The 22,214-nt window shown below is 39.4% G+C and overlaps 1 protein-coding gene across 2 annotated transcripts; it reads right to left on the bottom strand.

The window, feature by feature from the left end:
* Positions 1-7,720: 7,720 nt before the first annotated feature.
* On the bottom strand, positions 7,721-20,701 carry LOC145220540 (secreted frizzled-related protein 1-like). Of its 2 annotated transcripts, XM_080087755.1 has the most exons (4): positions 20,062-20,701; positions 17,157-17,192; positions 14,961-15,032; positions 7,721-8,736 (listed from the first exon to the last, which is right to left on the bottom strand). In XM_080087755.1, exons 1-4 carry the CDS (start codon positions 20,579-20,581, stop codon positions 8,357-8,359), a joined length of 1,008 nt encoding a protein of 335 aa, XP_079943881.1. In that variant the 5' UTR covers positions 20,582-20,701; the 3' UTR covers positions 7,721-8,356. The 2 variants fall into 2 exon arrangements, with proteins under 2 accessions (XP_079943881.1, XP_079943882.1); XM_080087756.1 differs by lacking the exon at positions 17,157-17,192.
* Between the last annotated feature and the right edge of the window lie 1,513 nt (positions 20,702-22,214).

Raw genomic sequence — 22,214 nt, forward strand, 5'->3', positions numbered from 1 at the left:
GCCAAAGGCACTGTCGTTTTTCTCGCTTTTGCTGGACCGAGGGTAGCAACCCTGGCTGTTTTTAACCGATTTTTCGGTGAATGTCAGTCTAAATATAAACTAAGCATTGCAGCGCGTAACGCAGTTTTTAAACTTTGTTGGCAATGGCCTTAATTGCTGCATGACGATGTTTATGCAAAACTTCAAAGCGCTAATAGATCGTTAGTGAACTTTTATAACCGCGCAGCTATGTAAATGGCCTTGCAATTTAACGCTTGTTCCAAATACTAGTTTGTCAGTTTGAAGCCAGTTTCTAACAAGGTTTGAAGCCATTTCTAACAAGTTAAAAAAAACGGGGTGATTTTACTGCACAAATTATTAATCAAAGCGTTTCTGATTGGCCGAAATTTGTTCTTACGATTTTCGCTGTGTTCTCATATGGCCTATTTTATTACAAAAACTACTTACTGCTTTTAACCCATGTTCAAACTGTCATTCAGCTTTAAACTTGATCCTGTTGCGTAATACACCCAAGTTTAAAAGCTGAAATGATAGCAAGTTATAAACTTTCCTTAAAAAGCTAGACCACAATATGACCTTCTTCTTGTCCGCACTAATTTTTCCCTAATCTGGGTCACATCTTTATGCTTTATTCGTGCTGGCCAGGTTATACAATGTCCATCATGCCAAACCGAATTCTCACGTGACATAAAAACGAGATACAGGCCACGCAGGCATTTCCAGATCGATTTTACACTGATACTTCACACGTTAGTTCCGAGAATTGAGTTTGCAGTTCAAAGAGCAACATTGCAACCCAAATTCGCCTTTCCCTAAGCCAAAAACAAGTTAATGTCGAAACCACGCCTACATACGTTTTGTACTTTTGCGGTCTGGAAAAGCATTTTGTAAACTTTGTTGAAAAATATGGGTTATGCATTAGCTTTTTCAATTGAGTAAGAATTGAGAGAAACTGGCTTTGATGTTTCTTTAGATGGTGTTGTAAAACCATTCAAACCACAAGAAATGTGTCGTAACCCTCAGGCATATAAACTTTCTTTCACTCTTGGAGGTTAGTTCTTGTTTAAAACGGCAACCACCTACTCAGTGAGATTGTGTGAATGCGTAACCACAGCACGTGTGCCATATACTTATTGAACCTTCTTTGAGATACAATTACAACAAACGTGATCGAGCACTAGGCTCAATACTGAGAAAAGTGGTTTTATTATAAAGCTAAAATTTGAAAAGCGTTTTTTTAGGGGGTGCTGTGTTTGTCTGACCCATAGGTTCTCAAACTTTTTCAAAAGTTTTTCTCGATAAGCGTGCACCTCTTTCGACGATTTGCTATCTAGGCTTATGTTACGCTCTTAACAGTTTATACGCTATTAGTGGAATTCATTGCAAATATGAACTAGTATATACCAACGTGTTTCTACATTTAAGCGCAAATTTAAAGTCAACAAGCTACAAAGATTGTTGGGCGCTGGTTAAAATTCCAAGTATGCATAATAACGACGTTTCGCGACTTTTCCATATTTGTAATCGCAAACTAATTTTCCCCGTTTGACATTCGTTATATTTCGTCGCTGGCAATTAATAGGATTTGCATTGTAAACTTCGAGGCGTGTCTTATTTACCCATGACCAGTTTGCATATCGGGTAACGTTTTTGGACAGCAATATCTATAAAACATGCAACCATGACGCATACAGGGCTCATAAAAACATGTATGATCAATCGCTTGACTTTTCGTGTAAGCTATTGCTTTGCCACAACCAACCAACATCTTAGTTTTCTCATGCATTATGAAATATTTACCGTTGCAATCAAAGCCCTTTTTAAGTCCGTGTATAGTGTCCCTCAGTATAGCATTTTGGAGGCATTTAATCTTTGTTATTTCTTAAACATGGTTATATTCAATAAGATATTGCTGCCAGGCATAATGTATAAACGGGTATTGCTCTTTCACCTAATAAAAACTGCTTGAAGAGCAATATTCGTTTATGATTATATTACCTTAAATTGTGCAGTTTTTGGTAAACCGTATAAACCGCAAGTTAAACGAAGCTTTTAACAAAGTAAAGCAACTGCGAATATGTCAAACAAGCATGTCGTTATTTTTGTCAAAATTTGACCCCGTTTGCTTCATTTTTCTAAGTCGAGGAAATTGCTTAAGGTTCTAACGATGTTTGGTGATGCACTGCTTCCTTCCTCATTCATCTTCGCTTCGCAAATGTCAATTACTAATTGCATAGAGAGGTGACGAAGCCTCTTAACACGTGTAGCCCTAATTTGGAAATCCGAACGCTGTGAAAACGCGATAATAGTTGTTGGACATCGGCAGATTATCGGTTGGATAGCAGCATACATACCGCTTAGACGTTTGCAGTTGTTCAAAAGACCAATTTACTTATAATACCGGTTTCTTGGGCATATTTACGTAAGATCAAAGTCACTACGTTAGTTGTAGTTGAAAAACGTTTTCAAGCGTTCCACCATTGGCTGTATGTGGAAACGAAAGTACCCGGTCATTTATTCTTATCACTTATCTTCATTTCATGCTTCCTAAGTTTATATTCCATATGCTAGCTATACAATATTTCCCTCATGACAAATGTTTAAGAGATATGATGTAAATGTTTCTAGCATAAGTTGTATTTGTTGCTCAGAATTCCATGTAAGGTCAACTCTGGTTGCGCACACAATTTATAATGCCATGCTAGACTGATAGTAAAAGGGTATTCGTCCCTGGTGCAACAGCCCCCCAGCAAACATTCAAAGTTAAATAAATCACCTCTCATTTCGACGAATCATGACAAATTGTTTTGCCTCTTTTGGGAATTCCCCTCTTCATAATGTTGAAACGTTTTTTTTTTTTTTCGGTCTATTGTTGAACGGTTTTTTTAAAGTGCGTACGGCAGTGGTTTCCAAACGGGAAGGAATTTAAAAGATAATTTTAAATTACTTTGATTTGTACATGTGGTTTATAAATAGGAAATTCAGCTTTCGAAATATAACCTGTGAAGTTGATAATAGACCCGATTTTAGATGATCTCTTCTATGGTTTAGCATCCACTATATAATATACTATGTAGTCTATTGGGGGGAATAAAAATGTTTTGTGTTTTAAAGCGAGGAAATTGTCGATAAAGGTAGACAACCACTGGCAAATGGGTTTAATATAAAGATTCCAAAACACGGAAATTGCATAATCTATAACGAATAGGGTCAACAGCGGTGAGCCCTAGCGCCATTGTTAACCTTTGCAAAAGGAAATCGACTTTAACGGCTTTTACAACGACCGCGTATCGCTTTCAGCAAATTTGCTAAAAACAGTTCACACGTGCTTTGGTTTACGTAAAAGCGTGCGTTCTTAAACACTTTACTATGACTTTCCCACTGTGACCTGTATAACCTTTTTTGCTGCAAACTTTTCGCAATGCAAGTTTGTTCCTATCGTTGCATTCATAGCTTTCTAAAAGCTGCATAAGTCAAATTACTTCTGTCTCTGTTTGTCATAATAATGACTGAACTTATTGTCGTGTCCACTATAATATGACTGCTTAGGTACAACCAGATCCTGTATAAACCACTTAATGTTTTTTTCACTCGGTAATAGCCTGTCCTAAACTCAATCGTTTAACTTTAACGCAACGGAATAATTTGCTTTTAGTGTTAAAAAATGCACACTATTCAAACTTGTCGCTTAAAAGTTAAGTCATTACAAAAGTGAAGGTTCATTCCTGGCCAAACTACTCATTTATCGATTTGAAGTCACAAAAAAATGATTTAAAAGTGATTAATGCGATAACAAGAATTCTGCTTCACTTCATCGGAATACGTGTTAACTTATTTGTTCTCGGATTTCAAAGGCGTGTCCAAGTGGCCCAACCTTTACTGCGGTTGGTCGTTTGAGAATAAATTTCATCTCTAACCTAATAATGAAATATGGTTTGATTTATGGCTGCACCGACTGTGCAGGTAACTGTCTTTTTTAGAAACCTAATATTAATGCGGTCAACAAAGATCCATTTAGCTATTGAACTAAACCTAAAATACCGAAAGTAGAAACTAAAGTAAGTCCGGTTCGGGTTAGGTTCGGGCTTAATAAGAGTCTGACTACACTCCACATTATTTGAACCGCAATTTTCCGAACTTCCGTGCATAATTTAGACATTGTTTTTAAAAACAATTCGAGTTCGGGACCGTTTACAAGTCTGGTGGAAACGTGCACCTTGAGTGTTTCAATCACATGACAATCTAATGCAATTCAGTTCAATTATATGCTAAATTTGTGATACAATAGGCACTGTCAGCTTTTAATCAAGCATGGCCCTTTGGAGTTGCGAAACTACATACGCTTACACTTAACAGGTTTAAGTTATCCCCTTGCGTCTATATAGCCCGATTTTCCTTGGCATTTAAATTAAACTTCCATTATTTATGTTATATGGCCAGTTTGTTTATAACACTGTCTCTTACTCCAAAAGTAACCTTTTGTACTGATACAACGTTCTAGGTCAGGGGTGGGGAACCTTCTGTTTATAAAGGCCACCAAACGGTTTATCGACACTCGTGCAGGTCGCATAGACTATTTCGCAGGCCAAGGACAGTGATGTTCAAACTAGTGATGCACCGAACCCGCCTAAAAAGGTTCGGGCCGAAACCGAATATTCGGCCATGAGGCCGAATAATTTCGGCCGAATCAGGCCGAACCTAAAATCCCCGTTTTTTGGATGGTTTCAACTGAACCTTGTGTTGTTGATGCGAATGAACTCAATTTTGACAAACTAAAATCACTTTCACACTGGGTAAACTTTGCTAAACATCTAATATTTTGCAGACAACGTGGCTGGTATTTCATAGATACAACAAATAGTTAATTAATGATGTTTCGTATGCGCGTAAATGAAATTTAAGGCCTTAATTCAATGCAATAAAAAAGTTCGGTTTCGGCCGAATTTTAAAAAAAGTTCGGGCCGAAACCGATACATTGGAAAACAGCGGATTCGGCCGAAATGTTTCGGCCAACCGAAACTTCGGTGCATCACTAGTTCAAACTTTTTGACTTACAGAATGGTCATTTTGCTATTTCCTCGTAGTTTGTAGGTCCAAACTGATTAAAATCCCTCACTACATTTTCATCTTCACTACAACATTCAGGATTTATTTAACCTAGAAATTGAACCTGGAGTTTTTGGTAGTCCTATGGAAATCGCCTTATGTACCACTATGGGACCATTGGTCTTGTTTGAAAAACGCTGCCCTCGAACTAATCAAATAGTAATGTGGAATAAAGTCAAAAATACGTTTCTGTCTATTTTTTTCAGCGTCTGGTGTAGTCTGTTATATCAACATCCTAAAAATGTATTTTGCCATCCAAGGCCGCACTTATTGCCCTAAAAGGCCGCATGTGGCCTTTAGGCCGCAGGTTCCCCACCCCTGTTCTAGGTATTCATACGTGTTGAGCCAAGTTATCTTATTCCCACAAACCGTAGCTGCAAACAACATAAGGTGTCCACGTGTTTGCGGCTTGCCTGGGGTGTTTATATACAGTAAAAGTCATATGTTACTGTTCGTCTGTGTTAAGGGTCGGCTTATAAGGCGTGAAGTTTTGAACGTCTGTTGATATGCATCAAACTTGCCCTCTAGCGCAAGTAAGAGGTTATGGCTACATGAACGTCCAAGCACGTAAGCCTTGTCTTAAAAATGCAAATTTGTGGCTTGAATTCTGTGTTAAGCTAAATACCGTGAAATTTGTGCAATTATTTTACGCGCGAGTTTGAAATTATATTTAGCTCATGTATACAGTATGTGAAAGTTTGGATGTAGGCCTCAGAGTCGAGCCTGCTTCCTATCTTGTTCCGTCAAAACACAGCTCTTTCCAAACTACAACGTCTTGTGGTTAAATGTGGCTCTTTAAATCACTTGTGCTGATAACACATGAAAGGTATCAGCACTATTATGTTTCAGGTTTTGGGGCCTGAAAGTTGCAACTTGCGTTCTCTTAACTCGCAAGCTTTAAATATTGTTGTAATGCTTCATCTGTCTTGAATTGACATTTAAACTCTACTAATACAACGACACAAAGAATCAAAGAAACATACTTTACAAATATTCATTTCAAATGACTTACTCCAGCTTTCCTTGTCTCGTAATAACTCTTGCAAACTGATAAAAGTTTCTCTTGTACTTGCTTTTTTATTGGGTTTATCAGTTTCGTCAGTAATCGTTTTTTAGATCATGCGGTCACGGCATTTTCAGATGATTTTATGATCTTGCACATTAAGTCCAATTATGACGGTGTATGGCGTAAATTTTCCCCAAATTGCCCTTTTCTGATGTAGGTGATCATCAACATTCAGTATAGGATGACAAAATGCAGAAATGTACTTTGTACTGTTGGCTGTGTAGAATCTCAAACAGTTTACCACTAAAACTTTTTTCACATTTGCCAATTATTGGGGTGACAAGTATTTATGTAACAATGATCAATAGGGGAACAATTTTTATTAGCCCATTGCTGTGAGTGCAACCATTAGCCTTAAACAGAATTTTTAAGTTCATAAATGTACTTCACTACATACACTCTATCTTTGTGAAGTGGAAATATCTAAACGTATTTTTATTTTAGGGACCCTGCTTTCACAAAACTGACGGCATAAGAAAACATCTGGTATATCACATAGGTATGTGGAAAGCGGCTTCTCTAGTTTTACGCGAATATTTTCTAAAGAGGACTAATTTATTCACTCGTTTAAGCCAGGCTTTGGACTAATTCCAATTTAAGGTTTTTAATGTCGGTAAAGCATTTAGGTTAAGACTAACGCCTACATGAGCCTTACCTTTACTCCTGCGGTATATTAATAAGATTGGTATTGTCAGCGGGTGGCGCTCATGGGTATCATTTTGATCAAGCCTTGTTGTTGAAAAGTTTCTTACCAATCCCCAATAGAGGTTATAAAATCCATCCTGCGTAAATGTCAGATTGTCGAGTAGATTGCATGTTGGGCTTTGGATGTCACCTGATCCCTGTAAATCAGGTGCTGATTTGCAAACTTAAATCAACCATGGGTTTTGGGGTTCAAATCATATCCTCTTGAAGTTCAAATTATTTCCTACTTTAAATCAGAACGCAGCATTTCGATCAATGCAGTCATGTTATTGACAATTGAAGACAGCGCTCAGGTTGGCTCCTGCTATGCAATTAATTTTCGTCCCGCATTAACATTTCACGTTCCACATTCCATTATCACTGTAACTTAGTTGGTAGGGTTACAACGACTGCGGTGGTATCTTAAGTTGTGTAGCATGTACTTCGATGCTAAATTTTTTTTTGAAACTCGTTCAGAAGGCTCTAACTTCGCAGCGCACCTCTTTTTGCAATTGTTCTAGTCAAGTAGTTTGTAGCTACTGAACGTTGTTACGCATTAAGCAAACCAGTGATTCTTAACTTTTTTCTCTGTCGGCGCCCAGAGACAACCAACCAGTTCTCGCACTGGCCTTTCGTATTTTAAACTAAGTATCATTTCCTAATCCCATTGATTCTGTTTCCATGCACCCAAAGGTACACCTGTCGTACCCCTGGTTAAGATCCTCCGCGCAAAACATCCGAAGTTACTTCCTCCAAACACACAACTTCAGTCCTACGTTGTTATTTTCATGTTCTGCATCTAAACTTAAATTAACGTTGGTTTCAAAGCCTTCTTTGTGCTTTTTGAACATAATTAAACAGCGGTGCCATGTCCAGGGTTTGTTTTATTATTATAATGCATGGCTGCGCGTGTACAAAGCAAAAACAAAACTTTTTCAATAGGTATTTACATATATCGCATTGTTTCGGCTGTTAATGTGTTCTTCCCTTGCATGGATAGCTAGGCTGCACAAAACAATAAAAAAGCAAAAAAGAAAACGTAAGACTGTGCTTAAATTACAATAGTTTTCTTTCACATATAAAGCTAACAACTTATTACTTTAAACGAAAACGACTTTGTTTTTGCTAGATGGGCAGTTATTCATGGATTTGCGTACTGTGCAGAAAAATGGCGAAGTACACGCTTTTGTAAAGCGAGGTGGACATCCAAAACGTTTTAATACTTTAGCTTTCGATATGTGACAGCTTTGTAAGCCACAAACAAGCAACAAAACTAAACGACGCATTTTTTGTCTCCCGATTTGCTCCGTGTGATTCTGTGGCATTGAAAAACTAAAGTCAATTAGAAATGAAACAATAAAGAACTGAAAAAAATTTCCACAAAAAAAACATATGGCCAGCACAGCGTTATCAACACGAGTTTAAAGAAGCGGCCAGTTCCGGCAGAAAGCTGGCAGCTTTTACGAAGTCCATCCCCTTCCATAGTCAATTTATCCCTTATCACTCTCCTAACGTACAAGTCTTCTGATTAAACTTTTTCTCCATCTTCTTGAGCAACTTGTTCTTTTTGTCCCACTTGTGGATGACGGTCACTAGCAGCTTCCTATTCACTTTGCGTCCCATCACAAGGAAAGCAACCTTCTTCTTTTTTCCTTTTCTCTTTTTTCCTTTTTTGTCTCCTTTCTTCGAAACGAGATCGTCAACTTGCGGACAGTCGCACCTTCTGCTACTTGGAATGCTGAGCTTGAGATACTTGCGTTTCAGATCTCGATCCTTTAATGGCCCTTGCTTGTAAACCGTTCGCTTCTTTTTCTTGAATCTGATTTGACGTTTGGAACCTTTGCCCGAAATCTTTAGCTTGTTGAAGTAGGCCTTGAACACTGAATAAAAGAAATGTAATCGTCAACAAGGAAGTCATTCTAAATATAAAAAACAATTTTATTTTTAGCTTGTTTTGGGTTTCAAAAAGTGCTAAATGAGTGCATTTTGGTTGGAGTTTTTATTGGATGTTCCCATTTCAAAGATGTTTACGGTGCGTTGAACAGGTCAAATACCAGACAAATCAACTTGATTTAACAGCTATTAATATAATCACTTCCTACGGACGTTTAAACCCTGCAAGAATGTCTATGAAACCTTTAAGCTACTGGCAGGGTAGCATATTTGAGTTGAAATAATGCGCTTGTATATTGTTTGGGAAACACAAACATTTAGCGCGGCCTTAAAACCACCGCGTCCTTGTCGAATTTTCGACCACCTGCTGCGAACACCTCATTAGGCACTTCTGATTAGCGTGAAAACTCGGTAGAACAAGTTTCACCATCAATCCGGTTTCTGTTTGTTCACACACCACAGCTCACAACAAGAGCATCTGGGGTTAAATCGTTTCATAGTCAAGAACCAGATTTTTTGTCTTGTGCAAGTGCTTTTTGCTTTGTGTACGGAAAACTAGTGTCAGAGGGTTGTTTGGCGAAGTGATACAGCCATTCGTGTGCATGAGCAGAGAGTGTGTCGCCCCAAAACACTGCCGGGGTTAGGAGCCAGGCCACAACTGCTGTGTGCAAATGTTTCGGAAACATTTTCGTGTGCCTGGTTTGCAAGCCCACCCACACAAGGTGTGAAAGTCGATATGCTGAGCATTTGTTAAAAAATTGACACTTGACAATCGATAATATTTGTGGACTTAGCATTTCCACTGTTAGTGTTTGCCTTGCTGCTTGACCGATGGCCCCTGTACACGGCAAAATGGATGCCTGAAGGAATGTTAAAAGCTTGTTAACTTAGTAACAGTTTGCCCCTATAACAGTTTTTTACTCTGCCACCTACGTGCCTGTTGATTTAAATAACGTTTTATTTCAGTGTTATTTATTCTCATACGTGCGAAAAATCACTCACAGATGGAAATATAAGACCCATTACAAGAACCAAGTACTTGAGAATTTAGAAGCCCACAAACCTTGTATAGGAATTGTCCACTTAAAACTGTGGTGGGGCGTTGGTTATTTTTTGAACCATTCGTTCCGAAATAGCCCACGTAGAGATATACTGGATAGGCAACGTATGCTTTTGGAGTGTTTACTACTTACATGATTGACACCCTGCCCATAAAGGAATTCTAGTTTTAATAAGCGCTAGTCCTGAGTATTCCCGCAGGTGGGTTTTAAAATTGGGGCAAGGCATCTGTGGAAATGGTGCCTTGGGGGCCGTAATCAAGCCCCAGGGGTGACTTTCTCCGAGCAGAGGGCGCCAGGGTCGCACCTCGCCCCAAAAAATGAAACCCAAAACGGGGACGGTGTATTTTTAGCGCCCGATTTTCAACGAGGCGCGGTGACGCTTGTCCGCCTCCTTTGCGACATAAGCATAATATCCGGTGCAGGGGTCACGAATTTACGTGACAAACGGCGGGTTTTGGGGTTGCGTGACCGCCGCAGGAACATTCGACGCCGCCCTTCGCGTGCGGAAGACAGCCACTTGTTGAGATTTGGAGGACTCGGTGGCGTGTATAGATACATTTTACCCCACTAGGTTTTAGTGTGAAGTGTCGGTCGTATATGGGGTATAGAAGTTTCATTTCGTGTTTTGTTTGTCGTTGACTCCTGTTTAATAGGTCAAACCGTAAACTGGGCGTTGACGCACGAACGAACTTTAGGAAGCAACTTCAGAGCGATTAAATTTCTTGTTTCGTTGATAAAACTTTTCAAAGTCGAAATTTTTTAAATCGAAAGATAGTCAATTTTATTTAAGAAAAGTTATTCAAGGCAGTTTAGCTGTTTAAAATTAGGGGATATGCGTTCAAAATAGAAAACATTTTTTAATTAATGCATTTTTACAAGATAGTTGTATACAACTCATCCGCATTAAACTATTTCGCAATGATTAAAACCTTTTCCTTATTAGTCGATTCATATTCTACACACGCATACAATTTCCATCTTTGATAAACATGTGCAAGGTGACCAATGTTTATCTGCTAGAATACCTCGGGCATCTCAGTAACGATAAAGCATCAAACATGGCCCTAACCGTGTCAAGGCTATGCCAGGTGAGAAAAACCACAGAAATTTGGGCGAGTTAACCACCAAGCGATCGGTCTCCATTTTTTCGCCAACTTGGACAGCAAACCTTCTGCCTACGGTTAGCTAATTGCTTGTGGTGTTGTTGTTAGCATTAGCAGCACGTGCCATTTATGCTTTATAGGGGAAACTGAACAGGTTTTGTTTGTGTAGCGCTTGGGCGTAAAACGGATCGGGGTTTTTGACAAGTTAGCATCCCAGGTGCAAATTTTTTAGCAACGCCATTTTTTTATTTAACAAACACTGGAGACATTCAAAGAAGGCTATCATAATCACATGACAATTTTTACGTTTTTTAACATTTTAGCGCTGTCAACCCTGTTAACCCTGTTTATATAGTATTACCAAGTTTCCTAAGTTTGCCTTTTTGGTATTACGATCGTCTTTTGTTTTTGCTTACCCACTGCAAAATCCCATATCTTAAGCCTGCTCAAAAGATGGATATGACTACGGAAGCACGGTTATTAACAGCTCACTGGGTAAGCTAAACACTATGTACATTCCAGATCAGGCGTTTCTCCCCTTTTTGCCCCTGCCCGATAGTGTAAATTGCTGTTAAAATCTCGAAAGCGTAAACAAATTGCGTACAAGTTCACATAAATGGAAATTGTCACCAAATGGGTTTTGCAAACGGATTTTGATTATGGCTGTGATTGGGCACTGGTACATACCAGAAGTCATATAGGCAACACTTATTGGTCCACTAATATCCTGTTAAAATTTTACAGTGGTTGTCATTTGTCGAACTTCGTATCCATGCAAACACTTCCTATCTAGTTATCTCAGAACCATTTTTAACCCGCTCCCGGACAGGGGAAATGCTCCAGACAGCTTAAGCTTGTCAGGCCTTCACCGCAGGAACGCTAATATCCTTGCTTCGCTTCGAGGGTATAGAAACAAAAGCGCAGGTTGCTTTCATGTTCAAGGCAACGCTATTACCCCTTACCACCTCTGCATTATAAACCGATTCTAAACAATGCAATACCGTCTGCAGTTTTGCCAAGGTACATGTATTTATACACGCTTTAATACATTAGAGCCTCAATTTTTAGCTTTGAACTGAACAATCCCTGTTGTTTGGTCTGTTTGTGTAAAGATTCATGACTGAAGCCGGACCTAAGTTTAGGGATGTTCGTGTTCAGCTAAAGCTACACCTGTGTCTTTTAGTGTGGGGCCAAGTTTTTTTTTATGTCGACGTGCATAACTTTTTGTAGGAAACACTTTTTGCATAATTACATTCAAGATTGTCGCTCTTCTGGCAAAACTATTGGCTATAACAGCCGTAGACTGGGTTGCTTGCAGAAGAATAACCATCATTTTAATGTAATGACATAGTTTATGCGAGTTGTGATTAGTTGCCACGAATCAAAGTGTTAATTTACTTCATTAGGCTGTGTATTAAGCTTCTCTTTTCTTGTGATATCTCTTGCATGGAATGTTAAAATGCTTGTCTGTAAGTGTTGGTCGTGGGAAATGCGAAACGTTTAATCACTCGTTATCTTAAGTGACAATGAGTCAAAAATTTTTCACAGAAAGGTTTAATGTACACATATGTTTATTTTGTTAACACATTAACAGATGAAGTTTGACGACATTGGCTTGATTAATGTGCAGCAACCTTAAACCTGGCTTCCGACTTATCCAAGTGGGTGCCGTTGACAAATGCCTTTGAACGTTGCGATGCCTGATTAATGTGCTTATTCTACGTCAGAGCTGAAAGTGCCCTTGTTGGTTTGCCTTGTCTAGACTGGCGGGGGCTTCTGTGGTATACGGGATGTGGTCTACATTATCACACCAGTGTCTCAAGTAGACCTGCTGGAAAATATTTGCCTATTGCGCTTTGGGTTCTTTAATGTTGATTTGCTTTTTACGCTTTTACAACATGAAAAGTCAACCTAATTTGATTGTTAACCTTGACTTAATTGAGGTTTTGGTTGGTTTGAAGTTTTCCGATAAGCCTAACGGGATGTTAATTGGATTCTGCGGTAATGAGTGGTTATTTGTGGCGATATTTATTTTTAAAATTTGATTTTTTAAGAAATGCCACGAACAGTGGTTGTTTTGTGTAGAGGAAGTCAACATCCCTTGGATGTTAATTTTTATCCGGGCATTTTTAGTTATTAGTGGATATTTGTGGTAACCGATGTCGGTCATTTGCACTAATGATATACGGTCTTGGTACTATCAACGATCGAGGTTCAATCGAGGTACTTCCTTGTAACCCCGTTAAAAGTCAGATATGTCGCCCTATTTACATTCCGTTGTCTGGAATACGCGTTGTTAAATGATGATCCTAAGCGTCAAAATTTCCGCCCAAGATAATGAATATACATAACATTTACAAGTCTTTACGCCAAACGGTTTCCATGCGTTGCGACGGGACAATATTTTCCACAGTCGGTTCATATTTTAGCCTAAAGGCTACGGAGTAAACCACCAAGGACAAGCCCATTAAAACATACACGTTCCCCTTTACGTAGCACTTCGACATTTTCGGGACAATGCTTCTGCGGTCTAATGTGCGCAATGCCTAGACGTGATAACATTTATCCCTATTCGCTATTGGATATCCATCACCAATTGATACCCAATTGATCATTGCGTTCTGTGACATAACGCTGAGCCAAGTCCAATATTTGGTTCTGATTCAGTCGGCGGTGGCTGTACTCTCGTGTGTTGTGCCGTCTGGGAAATCAATCTTGTTTTGGGGTGATTCACTACATTGTTGGTTTATTACGGCGACTGGCGAGGTATTAGAGTTCAGAATATCGTATAACTTATGTTTAAATTGAAAGGATTTCAACCATTATTGGTCTTGATTGGTTAAAGACATCGTGCAATAAGTTGGCTATCAATTCGTTCTACTATATTTAAACAGGAAATCACAGATTTAAGTCTGTAATATAGTTTAAATAAGACTTCCCATATGGCCCAAAATGACAAGTGGTTTATAGGTCTTTTGATCAAGATTGGCTTGGAAAACGTGTTGGGTGTAATGTGTATTTTGTAATGTTCAATGGTATCCTTTGTAAACATGACTTTGAACTGCCATTGCCTTCCTTGTTCATTATACTTTCTGCGTATGCGTATGTCCAATAAACGTTCACGTTTTTTGGCATGGCACAATTTCACCAGTTTGCAGGTAAAACAAAAATGTTAAGCACGTTTTCCTATCCATCCCTTGAATAATGTTTTGGATTATTCTTACGGCTCCAAAAATGGGATACGGCCCTTTAGTCACACTCTAGTATTGTTTATTTGGCAATCAACCTGTTTTCGTGATGCCAAGCCCTCATTTACGTCAAACTATCAAAAGATTCTATCTTATGCCTAAATCAACTCTAAGCAGTCCAGGCAGCGCAAAATGTGACAAATTTTGAGTGAAATATATCACCTGTGGTCGTTTATCAAGACGTAAAAGCGTAAGACATCCAGGGCTGTTCGATCTTATCTCTTTAACCATTGTCTAGCATTGTAAGTCCGTGCGTAGGCGACACATCAGGCTTATATGACCGTTATGTTTGTTTGCTGTTTGGGAGTTTGCTACAACGCCTATCGCCATCGAATATATTCAATAATGTTCTTTGTACGGTTGACATACGAGTAACGACTTCAGCAATTTTTAGACCACAATGGGCACATTTGAGCATTTGGTCAAAATGAAGAATCCACATGTTAAAAAAAAACGTTTTTGAGATCACAATGTGTCGTGGAATGCGACGCGAATTGAATATTCAAGTTATGTAATCGCAAATTGGTTTTCTCCTAACTGCGGTGGTTTGATAAAGGGTTTTGATATTGCTGTATTGTGTTCCATATGTCCGTGTTTGCGCAGTAAATGGGAGGAGTTCTTGTGGCTTTTTTGACAGGTTTTGGTCCCAGTCTAGCGGCAGAAATGTTACAATTTTCTCCCAAACCGACCGTGTAATCTTTTGTGGTGAAATATAATTGCACACTTGTGGCAAACGACCACAAGCACGACTGCTGTGAACTGCGGTATACATAGAACCCATAAAAAATGGTGTACTTACTGAATTCGCTTGCACAGAAGTTGTCCACGACTGTGTTGTCCAATGGAGTCGTACACGGTGCGCAAATTCCGCCTGTTAAAACAAAAATCTTTGTTAGGATGCGGCCTAGCGTTAGTTTTTAATGTTGTCTTGTCAAACGATGTGTCTGTTTTACGGGTGTTACCGTAACAATAATTAAGCATCTTTTCTTAAAATCGGCCAGGCCAATAATTGATCTAGATACATTATTCATGTAGGGTTGTTACCTTGTTTTTACTACAATAGAATGCAAACAATTGTCTGAAGACTTTTTCTATACATCAGACATTTGTTCACAAAACTAAGTAAAACTGCAGGGCATACGATATCTAGGCTGAGCAGGAGTAGATACAGCACAATATGTTTGAAAAGGTGCCTAATGGTCTAAATTTGGAATAAAAACGACCAAGGTTTATGTGCATCTTTCACGTTTCAAGTGTTTGTTTGTCAAGTATTTTTTGCGTTGTATGTTGCTTGATCTAAAGAGTGACCGATTTTCAGGAAGCGGAAATACTTTGTTGACAGCGTTACAACATAACTGTGGCTAATAGGGTCTCACGTGGCATCAGAACCAAAAATTTACCCGTAATTAGCGAGCAAGATAACATCCAAAGATCGCGAAAACGCGAGAGATCGGCGACTATCTTTATATCGCCATAAACTTTCACAAAGTAGGTGCAGACGCTTTGTGACCCTCATGAAATCTCATCAAAATCAAGCATCAATTTGGATCTGGTTTGCCTAAGGCAGCCCGTCAACAGTCTCGAAGCTAATGTCCTTGTTTTTAGTGACGTAATGTGTTGAAAATACGATACCATCTTTGAGCCACAAGTAACAGTTTTCCTGTCTACGATTCCGACACCTAGGTGTTGTACGATAATCGAACGATACCGTAGGATACAATGGTAACTTTGTTCTAATTGTGTACATGCCAAATTCGCTTTCGAGTGATTATCACTGCTGATTTCTCTGCCCCTGAAACTTGTAATTAGGTCCGATAGCCCTTAGTACGAGTTAGCTCGTAAATTTCAAAACCATGAACAGACACGGTGTGCTAGAGAGTGTACTATGTGTTTGAATGCCAGTACCATTTAAATATGCTATTATATGCGCAAAATTGAAACAATTTTATTATTACGAATTTAATAGTACCTTTAAACATGATTTTATGAGCATCGGTTTCTTATTCTACTATAGAGGACACGGTTTTGCTTTTGGGCAATTACTTTTTACTGTAACTTATAATGAAGCACGTCTATGACAGATCTGTGCTGAGAAGGGCACTAAAAACGTGGTATAGTTCTTTGTGGATGTTAAAGCTTACAACACAGAAATTGCACAAAGACGTGATTCTACCAGTAACAAAGGACCACCAATCATTTGTTAGCGTTAATTAACACCTTCTACGCCGTAACGGTGTTTTCATCGATTAAAATCTAATCAACATGTAGCGTGACCCTTGGACCTTTCCCTTCATTTGTTTTACCAAAAACGTATTAAATTCGCGGTTGCTAACTTTTTAACGCGCCACACACGAGTTCTGATTTGTGGCAAGCGAGCCAGCAAACAATCAACGCTCATAATCTGTTTTCGCTTTGCCGCTATAGATTAGCCGATTTTATCGAGATCCGACTCGTAGGCCCGAGGCGTCTGAACGAGAGACGACGAGTGATTTTTCTGTGTTGCCAGCAAGCTCATTAGTGTTAGTGTGTTAGCAATGTGTCGACAGCTCTTCTTGCTTCCGGAAGAATTAGCGCCGCACAAACATTTACACCGTAACACCAAGTTCATTCAGCCCTTATACTTTCTGTAGGCTGTTGGCTGCTGCAAATTTACCCTCTTTCATATTGGTGTTTAAGCATACAGGGGTCGCAAAATCATAATATTTGGAAACACGTTTATCTGTCAAGATTCCACAAACTAAAACGAAAATGCGAGTGTTTTCATTCATATTAAAGGCCTATGGTGGAGAAAAACCTTGGCAAATGTGCAAACCATTAGCTCTTGTGGGTCACTGTACAGAAGTTGCACGGATGGGAAATATGCGAGTGTTTTTTTTTCGAATATTTTAGGTCTCTCTATGGGTAAATTTATTCTTGGAAAAACAAAAAAGTCGCACCCAGTAGCACCACAAAAGTTACCACCCAAAACACACAAAAAAGAAAATACCCAACATACTTGCTTCTGACTCGTTGCGTGGGTCGCCCAGGCCACCTATGAAATACACCAGAGAAAAAGGTTGAATACCGGCTCCTTGTAACACCACAAATGCATGCGAAAGGCAGTAAATCCCACTCAAGGTGTAAACATGCAATATGCAATCCCACAGATAGGCACGCGATTTCACGCATTAACAAAGAGTCTTTAATGCTCACACCATAGCATGCATATTTGACACCATAAGTCAACTAATAGATAAACTTCATTCACGCTATTTTGGGTTTAACGTTTGCTTAAATGTTTGTAACCTGTGCAAACAAAGGTAACGTAAAGTGTGTAAATGACAAGGAAGTTCCTGTAGTATTCAGGTGATTAAGAAGCGATTAACTTTTACGAGCGTTTGTAGACCTGTTGCAAACGAGATTGTTATTTCGCTTGTTTTGACGCGTTGTCCCAAAATTGTACTTTTTAGGCGTATTTTTGTTAACATGACTAGCGAAAAATAATGAGATATCGTGAATTTTTAGGTAATGCCCAAGAGTACATAAGTTCTTCCGGGGTTCGAGCCCCTGGCGCCGTCGAACGCTCAAAGCGTCGGCAACTAGGGGGCAAATGCTACTGGGGCAGAGTAAGCAGTCTGTTGACAGCTGACGTGAGTTGGTTACGGTCTGTACCGATTTTTACTGACCCGTGTTACGGAGCAATTTGGGCATGTTTCTCAGTCACGGCACTTCAACCGCAATTAGGCCGCAAGAAACGGGAAAGGCCTGTATTTCGCTAGTGCTACTAGTTCTCTTGAGGCTCCATGCATATGAAACAACATTACATACGAATAGCCACCCACGTTGTGTGTAAGTTACCGTATTCGAGCACTTTGGGCAACACATAGGTTTGCAGAGAGTTTTTCTCAAACAACCTCGCCCAGTTTTAAGTCAATCCTAATTATTGAAAAAGCGGTGTGGCCTATCTTGAACTTGAGGTTGGGCTTTGGAAAACATAGTTTAAATAGCTCCTTTTCCCACAATTTGATTCATCGAATGCCATGTCCCAGATGCGTTTACCAGAACTAGGGTGTTTTCCTAACCTTGCCACCTTAAACCAGACATCCCTGTTCCGTTTTCTACAAATTGATGACCACATCAAGTGGTTGTAGTTTTTATCCACCAAGTAACGAGCTTAAAATATACAGTCTTCGCTTCAAAGCGGCTGTTTTCATGGCGATATTAGCTCTACAATATGTGTTTATCGCATTGGCATATTTAAACAGACGCGAGTAAGTTAACAACCCTGTGGTGCGAAATTAAAGGCGGATCAATAGCTTGTTTGGTAACCTTCACGAAATTAAATTTAATCTTCACCTATGCATGAGCACATACACGTAAGAAACGAAGCAAATTAGGCTTGAAATTTTCTATTATAAAGTCTTTGTTTTGGGAAACGTGCATGATAAGTTAGAGTGTTAGACGCTTCAATGCGCCCTAAATTGTATCAACAGGAGTTTCATGAGTCAGCTACGCAGGTTTCGGGCCGTTCCGCTAAAATTGCGTAACATTGAATTTGACATTAAAATCGAATGAGAAATGTTCAATTTTAATACATTTTCTCGCATATTGATATTTACACTGTCTACCACTTCATTTTGTCGCATGCTAAAGCGCAACACAGACTCGATATACAGTTCTACACCAAGCAACCTGGACGCTATTTGTAGTTTGGAACTATACTACAAATAGTCGTTTTCCTGATACTAGTAAATTCAGTCTGGCGCCTTGTTAAATGCCAAAGGTCAGACGCCTGGCAGAGATATGGGGTTGTAAACAGGAAAATGCGTTAATAATTCACGTTTTGGGGTCGTTGAGTATTGGCTTGCGTTGACTGCTTATAAATTAAGCGGCCAATTTAGCTACATGGTTACCGTCTCGATTTTGCATTGACATTCAGCCACTAAAGGAATAGGCCGGCGAGAATTACGGTTGAATAAACAGAGTCAACTGTCGAGATCAAAGACCTTGGTGTGGTTTAATGATTTTTCCTAAACGATCTCTTTATGGGCCAACTTAAATTTTTGTTAACATTGAGTGGATCGTTAGGGTGTAGTTCAAAGCAAGTGTGGCTTTATTCTGACTAAGAAATGTAAATACGGGTACAACTTGTACTTTTGGATTTTCCGCATTTGTTTTTCATTCTGCGAATATGAATATTCACTACAAAATTGCAACCCGCCATCAGCAAAACACCTCTGTTTTCTACACTGCCCCCCTGACATTTTGAGCTAGCCACAACATGTGCGTAATGCCTAACGCGTGACATGAATACTATGATTGGTGAAGCTAAAACCCACGCAAAGTCTTTACCATCGAACACATCTGGTCCTGCTTTCCATTACAGACAATTTGCAAAACAAAATGACCTCGTCGAAATCAAATCCATTCACAACACAACACACACAGAAACACATGCAACACGGTAACATATTCTTCCTTGTAAAGGTTTGCGGTTTTATAATTTAACCCAGATTTTACGATTTGAATAAAACCAACATTTTGAAATTCAATATATTCTGGGCGACCAGATAGAAACTTTTTTGGATGACAAAACTCATTTCTGGTGTAGTTTGGATATTCGTATAAATTGCAAAAAATCTCTTAAGTGTATAATAAGTTTGTCGTAGAGTTGTTTATTGAGCTGTTTCTTACAAAGCAATTTCTTTATGAATCCAATAAAGATAGAACGATTTTTTTATGTTTAGAACGTTCCAATCCTATTTTAAAAAGTTTCGCTTCTATTAAGGTTACAATACTGAATCCAACTTTTATAAAAAAATTCAAAAATTCAAAATGGCAAATGTGAATACCAGTGCATTGCGACTGTTCCAAACGGCATTCCAAAGGCACACGACAAAACAAACTCGAAAAAAACTTACTTTCTGTTGTTGGCAAAGGCGAGGAGGTTGTCGTTGCGTTGGTGATAGTGACGCACGGATGGGTATCAGTGAACTTGGAGCAGTTGAGCATCTCTGGCCATTCAAAGGAGAAATCGCTCATGATTTGCCTACAAGCCGACTGTACGCTAAGACATAGCGAACGGCAGGGAGGTATTGGACCTCCGCTCAGACAAACCGGCGAAAACAGAGAACATAGAAAGATTTTGGTATGCGGATGACATCGGGTTGCAAGCAAGGGCACAAAGCTTACAGACTGGCGATGCGCCTCGTCCAACGATTCGTGGCTAAAAAAGTTAGGCAGCATCATTTCCCTGTAGCCGACGTCTCGACATAATTTCATGTTTGCTGGAATTGGTACGCAATGTGACGGCTGCCGCACATACTGTCCTATTGCTGTTGCAAATGTCCGATGGCCAGATTGTATAATGGCGAGCGTTAAAATCAGTCCGCTTACTAGCACGCCAGCTTTGTGGGCGGTCCACGAGGTTTCGGGCGTCATTTTTCCGCCGAAAGCTCTCCAAAGCGTCAATGTCCTCCCGTAAGGCTAATCTTCGTCTCAATCGACGGATTGTAAAAAAAATTAAATCAACTCCTCTGTGGGCAAAAAACAAGTCGTTTAGCATGTACACAAACTATTCCAAATATGGAAAACTCTGTCACCATGAACTCAACATGGCGATTTCTCAAGCTCATGAGCTATGGGCTCGCTTTTGTATATTCTGTCTTTTTTCTTTTGCCGCGCAAATTTAGCACCTGAGGCCTGTTTTTCCCCAACGCTGCATACCTAAAAGCCGCCGTCTGCGACGATGGTTAACTACACTTACCGTGAGTCCGAGTACGAGTCAAGGCGCTATTTCCGCTCGGCGTTGGTCATCAAGGCCATTTCCTTTACTCCGCTACTATTTGCCTTTTACCAAACACCAAGGGCATCTGCACGACTCCTTGAGATCAAACCCTAGTCTCCGACCACGTTTTGCGTTTTTTCCTACAAGTCGAACCGTTCATTTACATTGGCGTGACGTCAAGACAATTAGTGCACTACTACTCACTGCTGTAATGTTGACATTGCGAATTTTAGCGGGGAATTTTTACGCGTGGGATGAGAGTTAAAGAAATGTGCTCGTGCTTTTGTTGCTGCTAAACCACACTGCTGAGCAAATACAACTGATAGCTTTTTCGGGTGGCCAATTCAAACTATAAGACCACTCCTATCGCACGAAATATTTAAAAACCAAATCGCAATGCGTCATACTGAGTTATAACAAATAAACAGACTGAAGAACTGCTTTTTCAGTAATGGTTTTAACCAGCCTCTAGGAATTGTGAACTGACGCTAACAAAATACCAAAACTCCTCTATCGCAATGTACACCAAAGCTTTAACTGACTCGTTATGTTCACAAGTATGCGACAAAAAACTGTAATTCTAAGTTAAAGAAAAAAAACTCGATAAACCATAAGATCGTCATACTTTTAAATGCCATTCCAAAGACGTAATTCTCCCAGACAGTGCACGAATGTACATTGACCACGTCAACTCGATCAAAGGTTTTCAGTTTCATAAACGGACACGCTTCTTAGTCTCACATAACCCTTCCAACATCCACGCACCAATTAAGTTCTTCCTATGACGGACGTCAAGCTACAAGGCGAGTATTTAGGTTGGCGAAATTCCACCGATTTTGTTCTTACTTGGCGCCGTGAGGCAAATTAACGAACTCACGCTGTGTAATAAGGATACGCTCTGCACTCGCCAATTAAAGATAATTTCAATTGTAGGATTCAGACAGCGACGGACTTAATGACGTAATCGGACTTGAAGGACGTAATCTCAGTCAAGTGGTTCTTTATGGGTGACATTGTTTTACCTTCTTCTACTTGACTTTGACATATAGTTACCAATTTGGTTGGTTAATATCATTCGAACCATGAGCTAATCGCCAATTTACAAATTTGTTCCTCAACAGGGATAAAATGTTTGTTAAAAGCGCCCCAATACGCAAATACTTTAGGATAATTCGCGCGTATACATTTTTGTCGGTTTTGCTCTCTCGTGCAGTATCGCGCTAACAGCGTCAGTTTATCTAATTCGCGACTATAAATCACCTCAGACAATTCGTTGAAAATGTACCT

The sequence above is a fragment of the Phallusia mammillata genome, chromosome 3 (assembly GCF_965637545.1).
Source record: "Phallusia mammillata chromosome 3, kaPhaMamm4.hap1.1, whole genome shotgun sequence".
NCBI classification, from domain to species: domain Eukaryota; kingdom Metazoa; phylum Chordata; class Ascidiacea; order Phlebobranchia; family Ascidiidae; genus Phallusia; species Phallusia mammillata.

Bases quoted from the DNA above. Each gene is read 5' to 3' on its own strand.
- LOC145220540 (XM_080087755.1), bottom strand. From the start codon at position 20,581: ATGACGCCCGAAACCTCGTGGACCGCCCACAAAGCTGGCGTGCTAGTA. The intron at 17,193-20,061 runs GTAAGTTTTTTT...TGTATTTCATAG, and splicing joins GCCTTTGCCAACAACAGAAA to GTGGCCTGGGCGACCCACGC. The intron at 8,737-14,960 runs GTAAGTACACCA...TCTTTTATTCAG, and splicing joins CTTCTGTGCAAGCGAATTCA to TGTTCAAGGCCTACTTCAAC.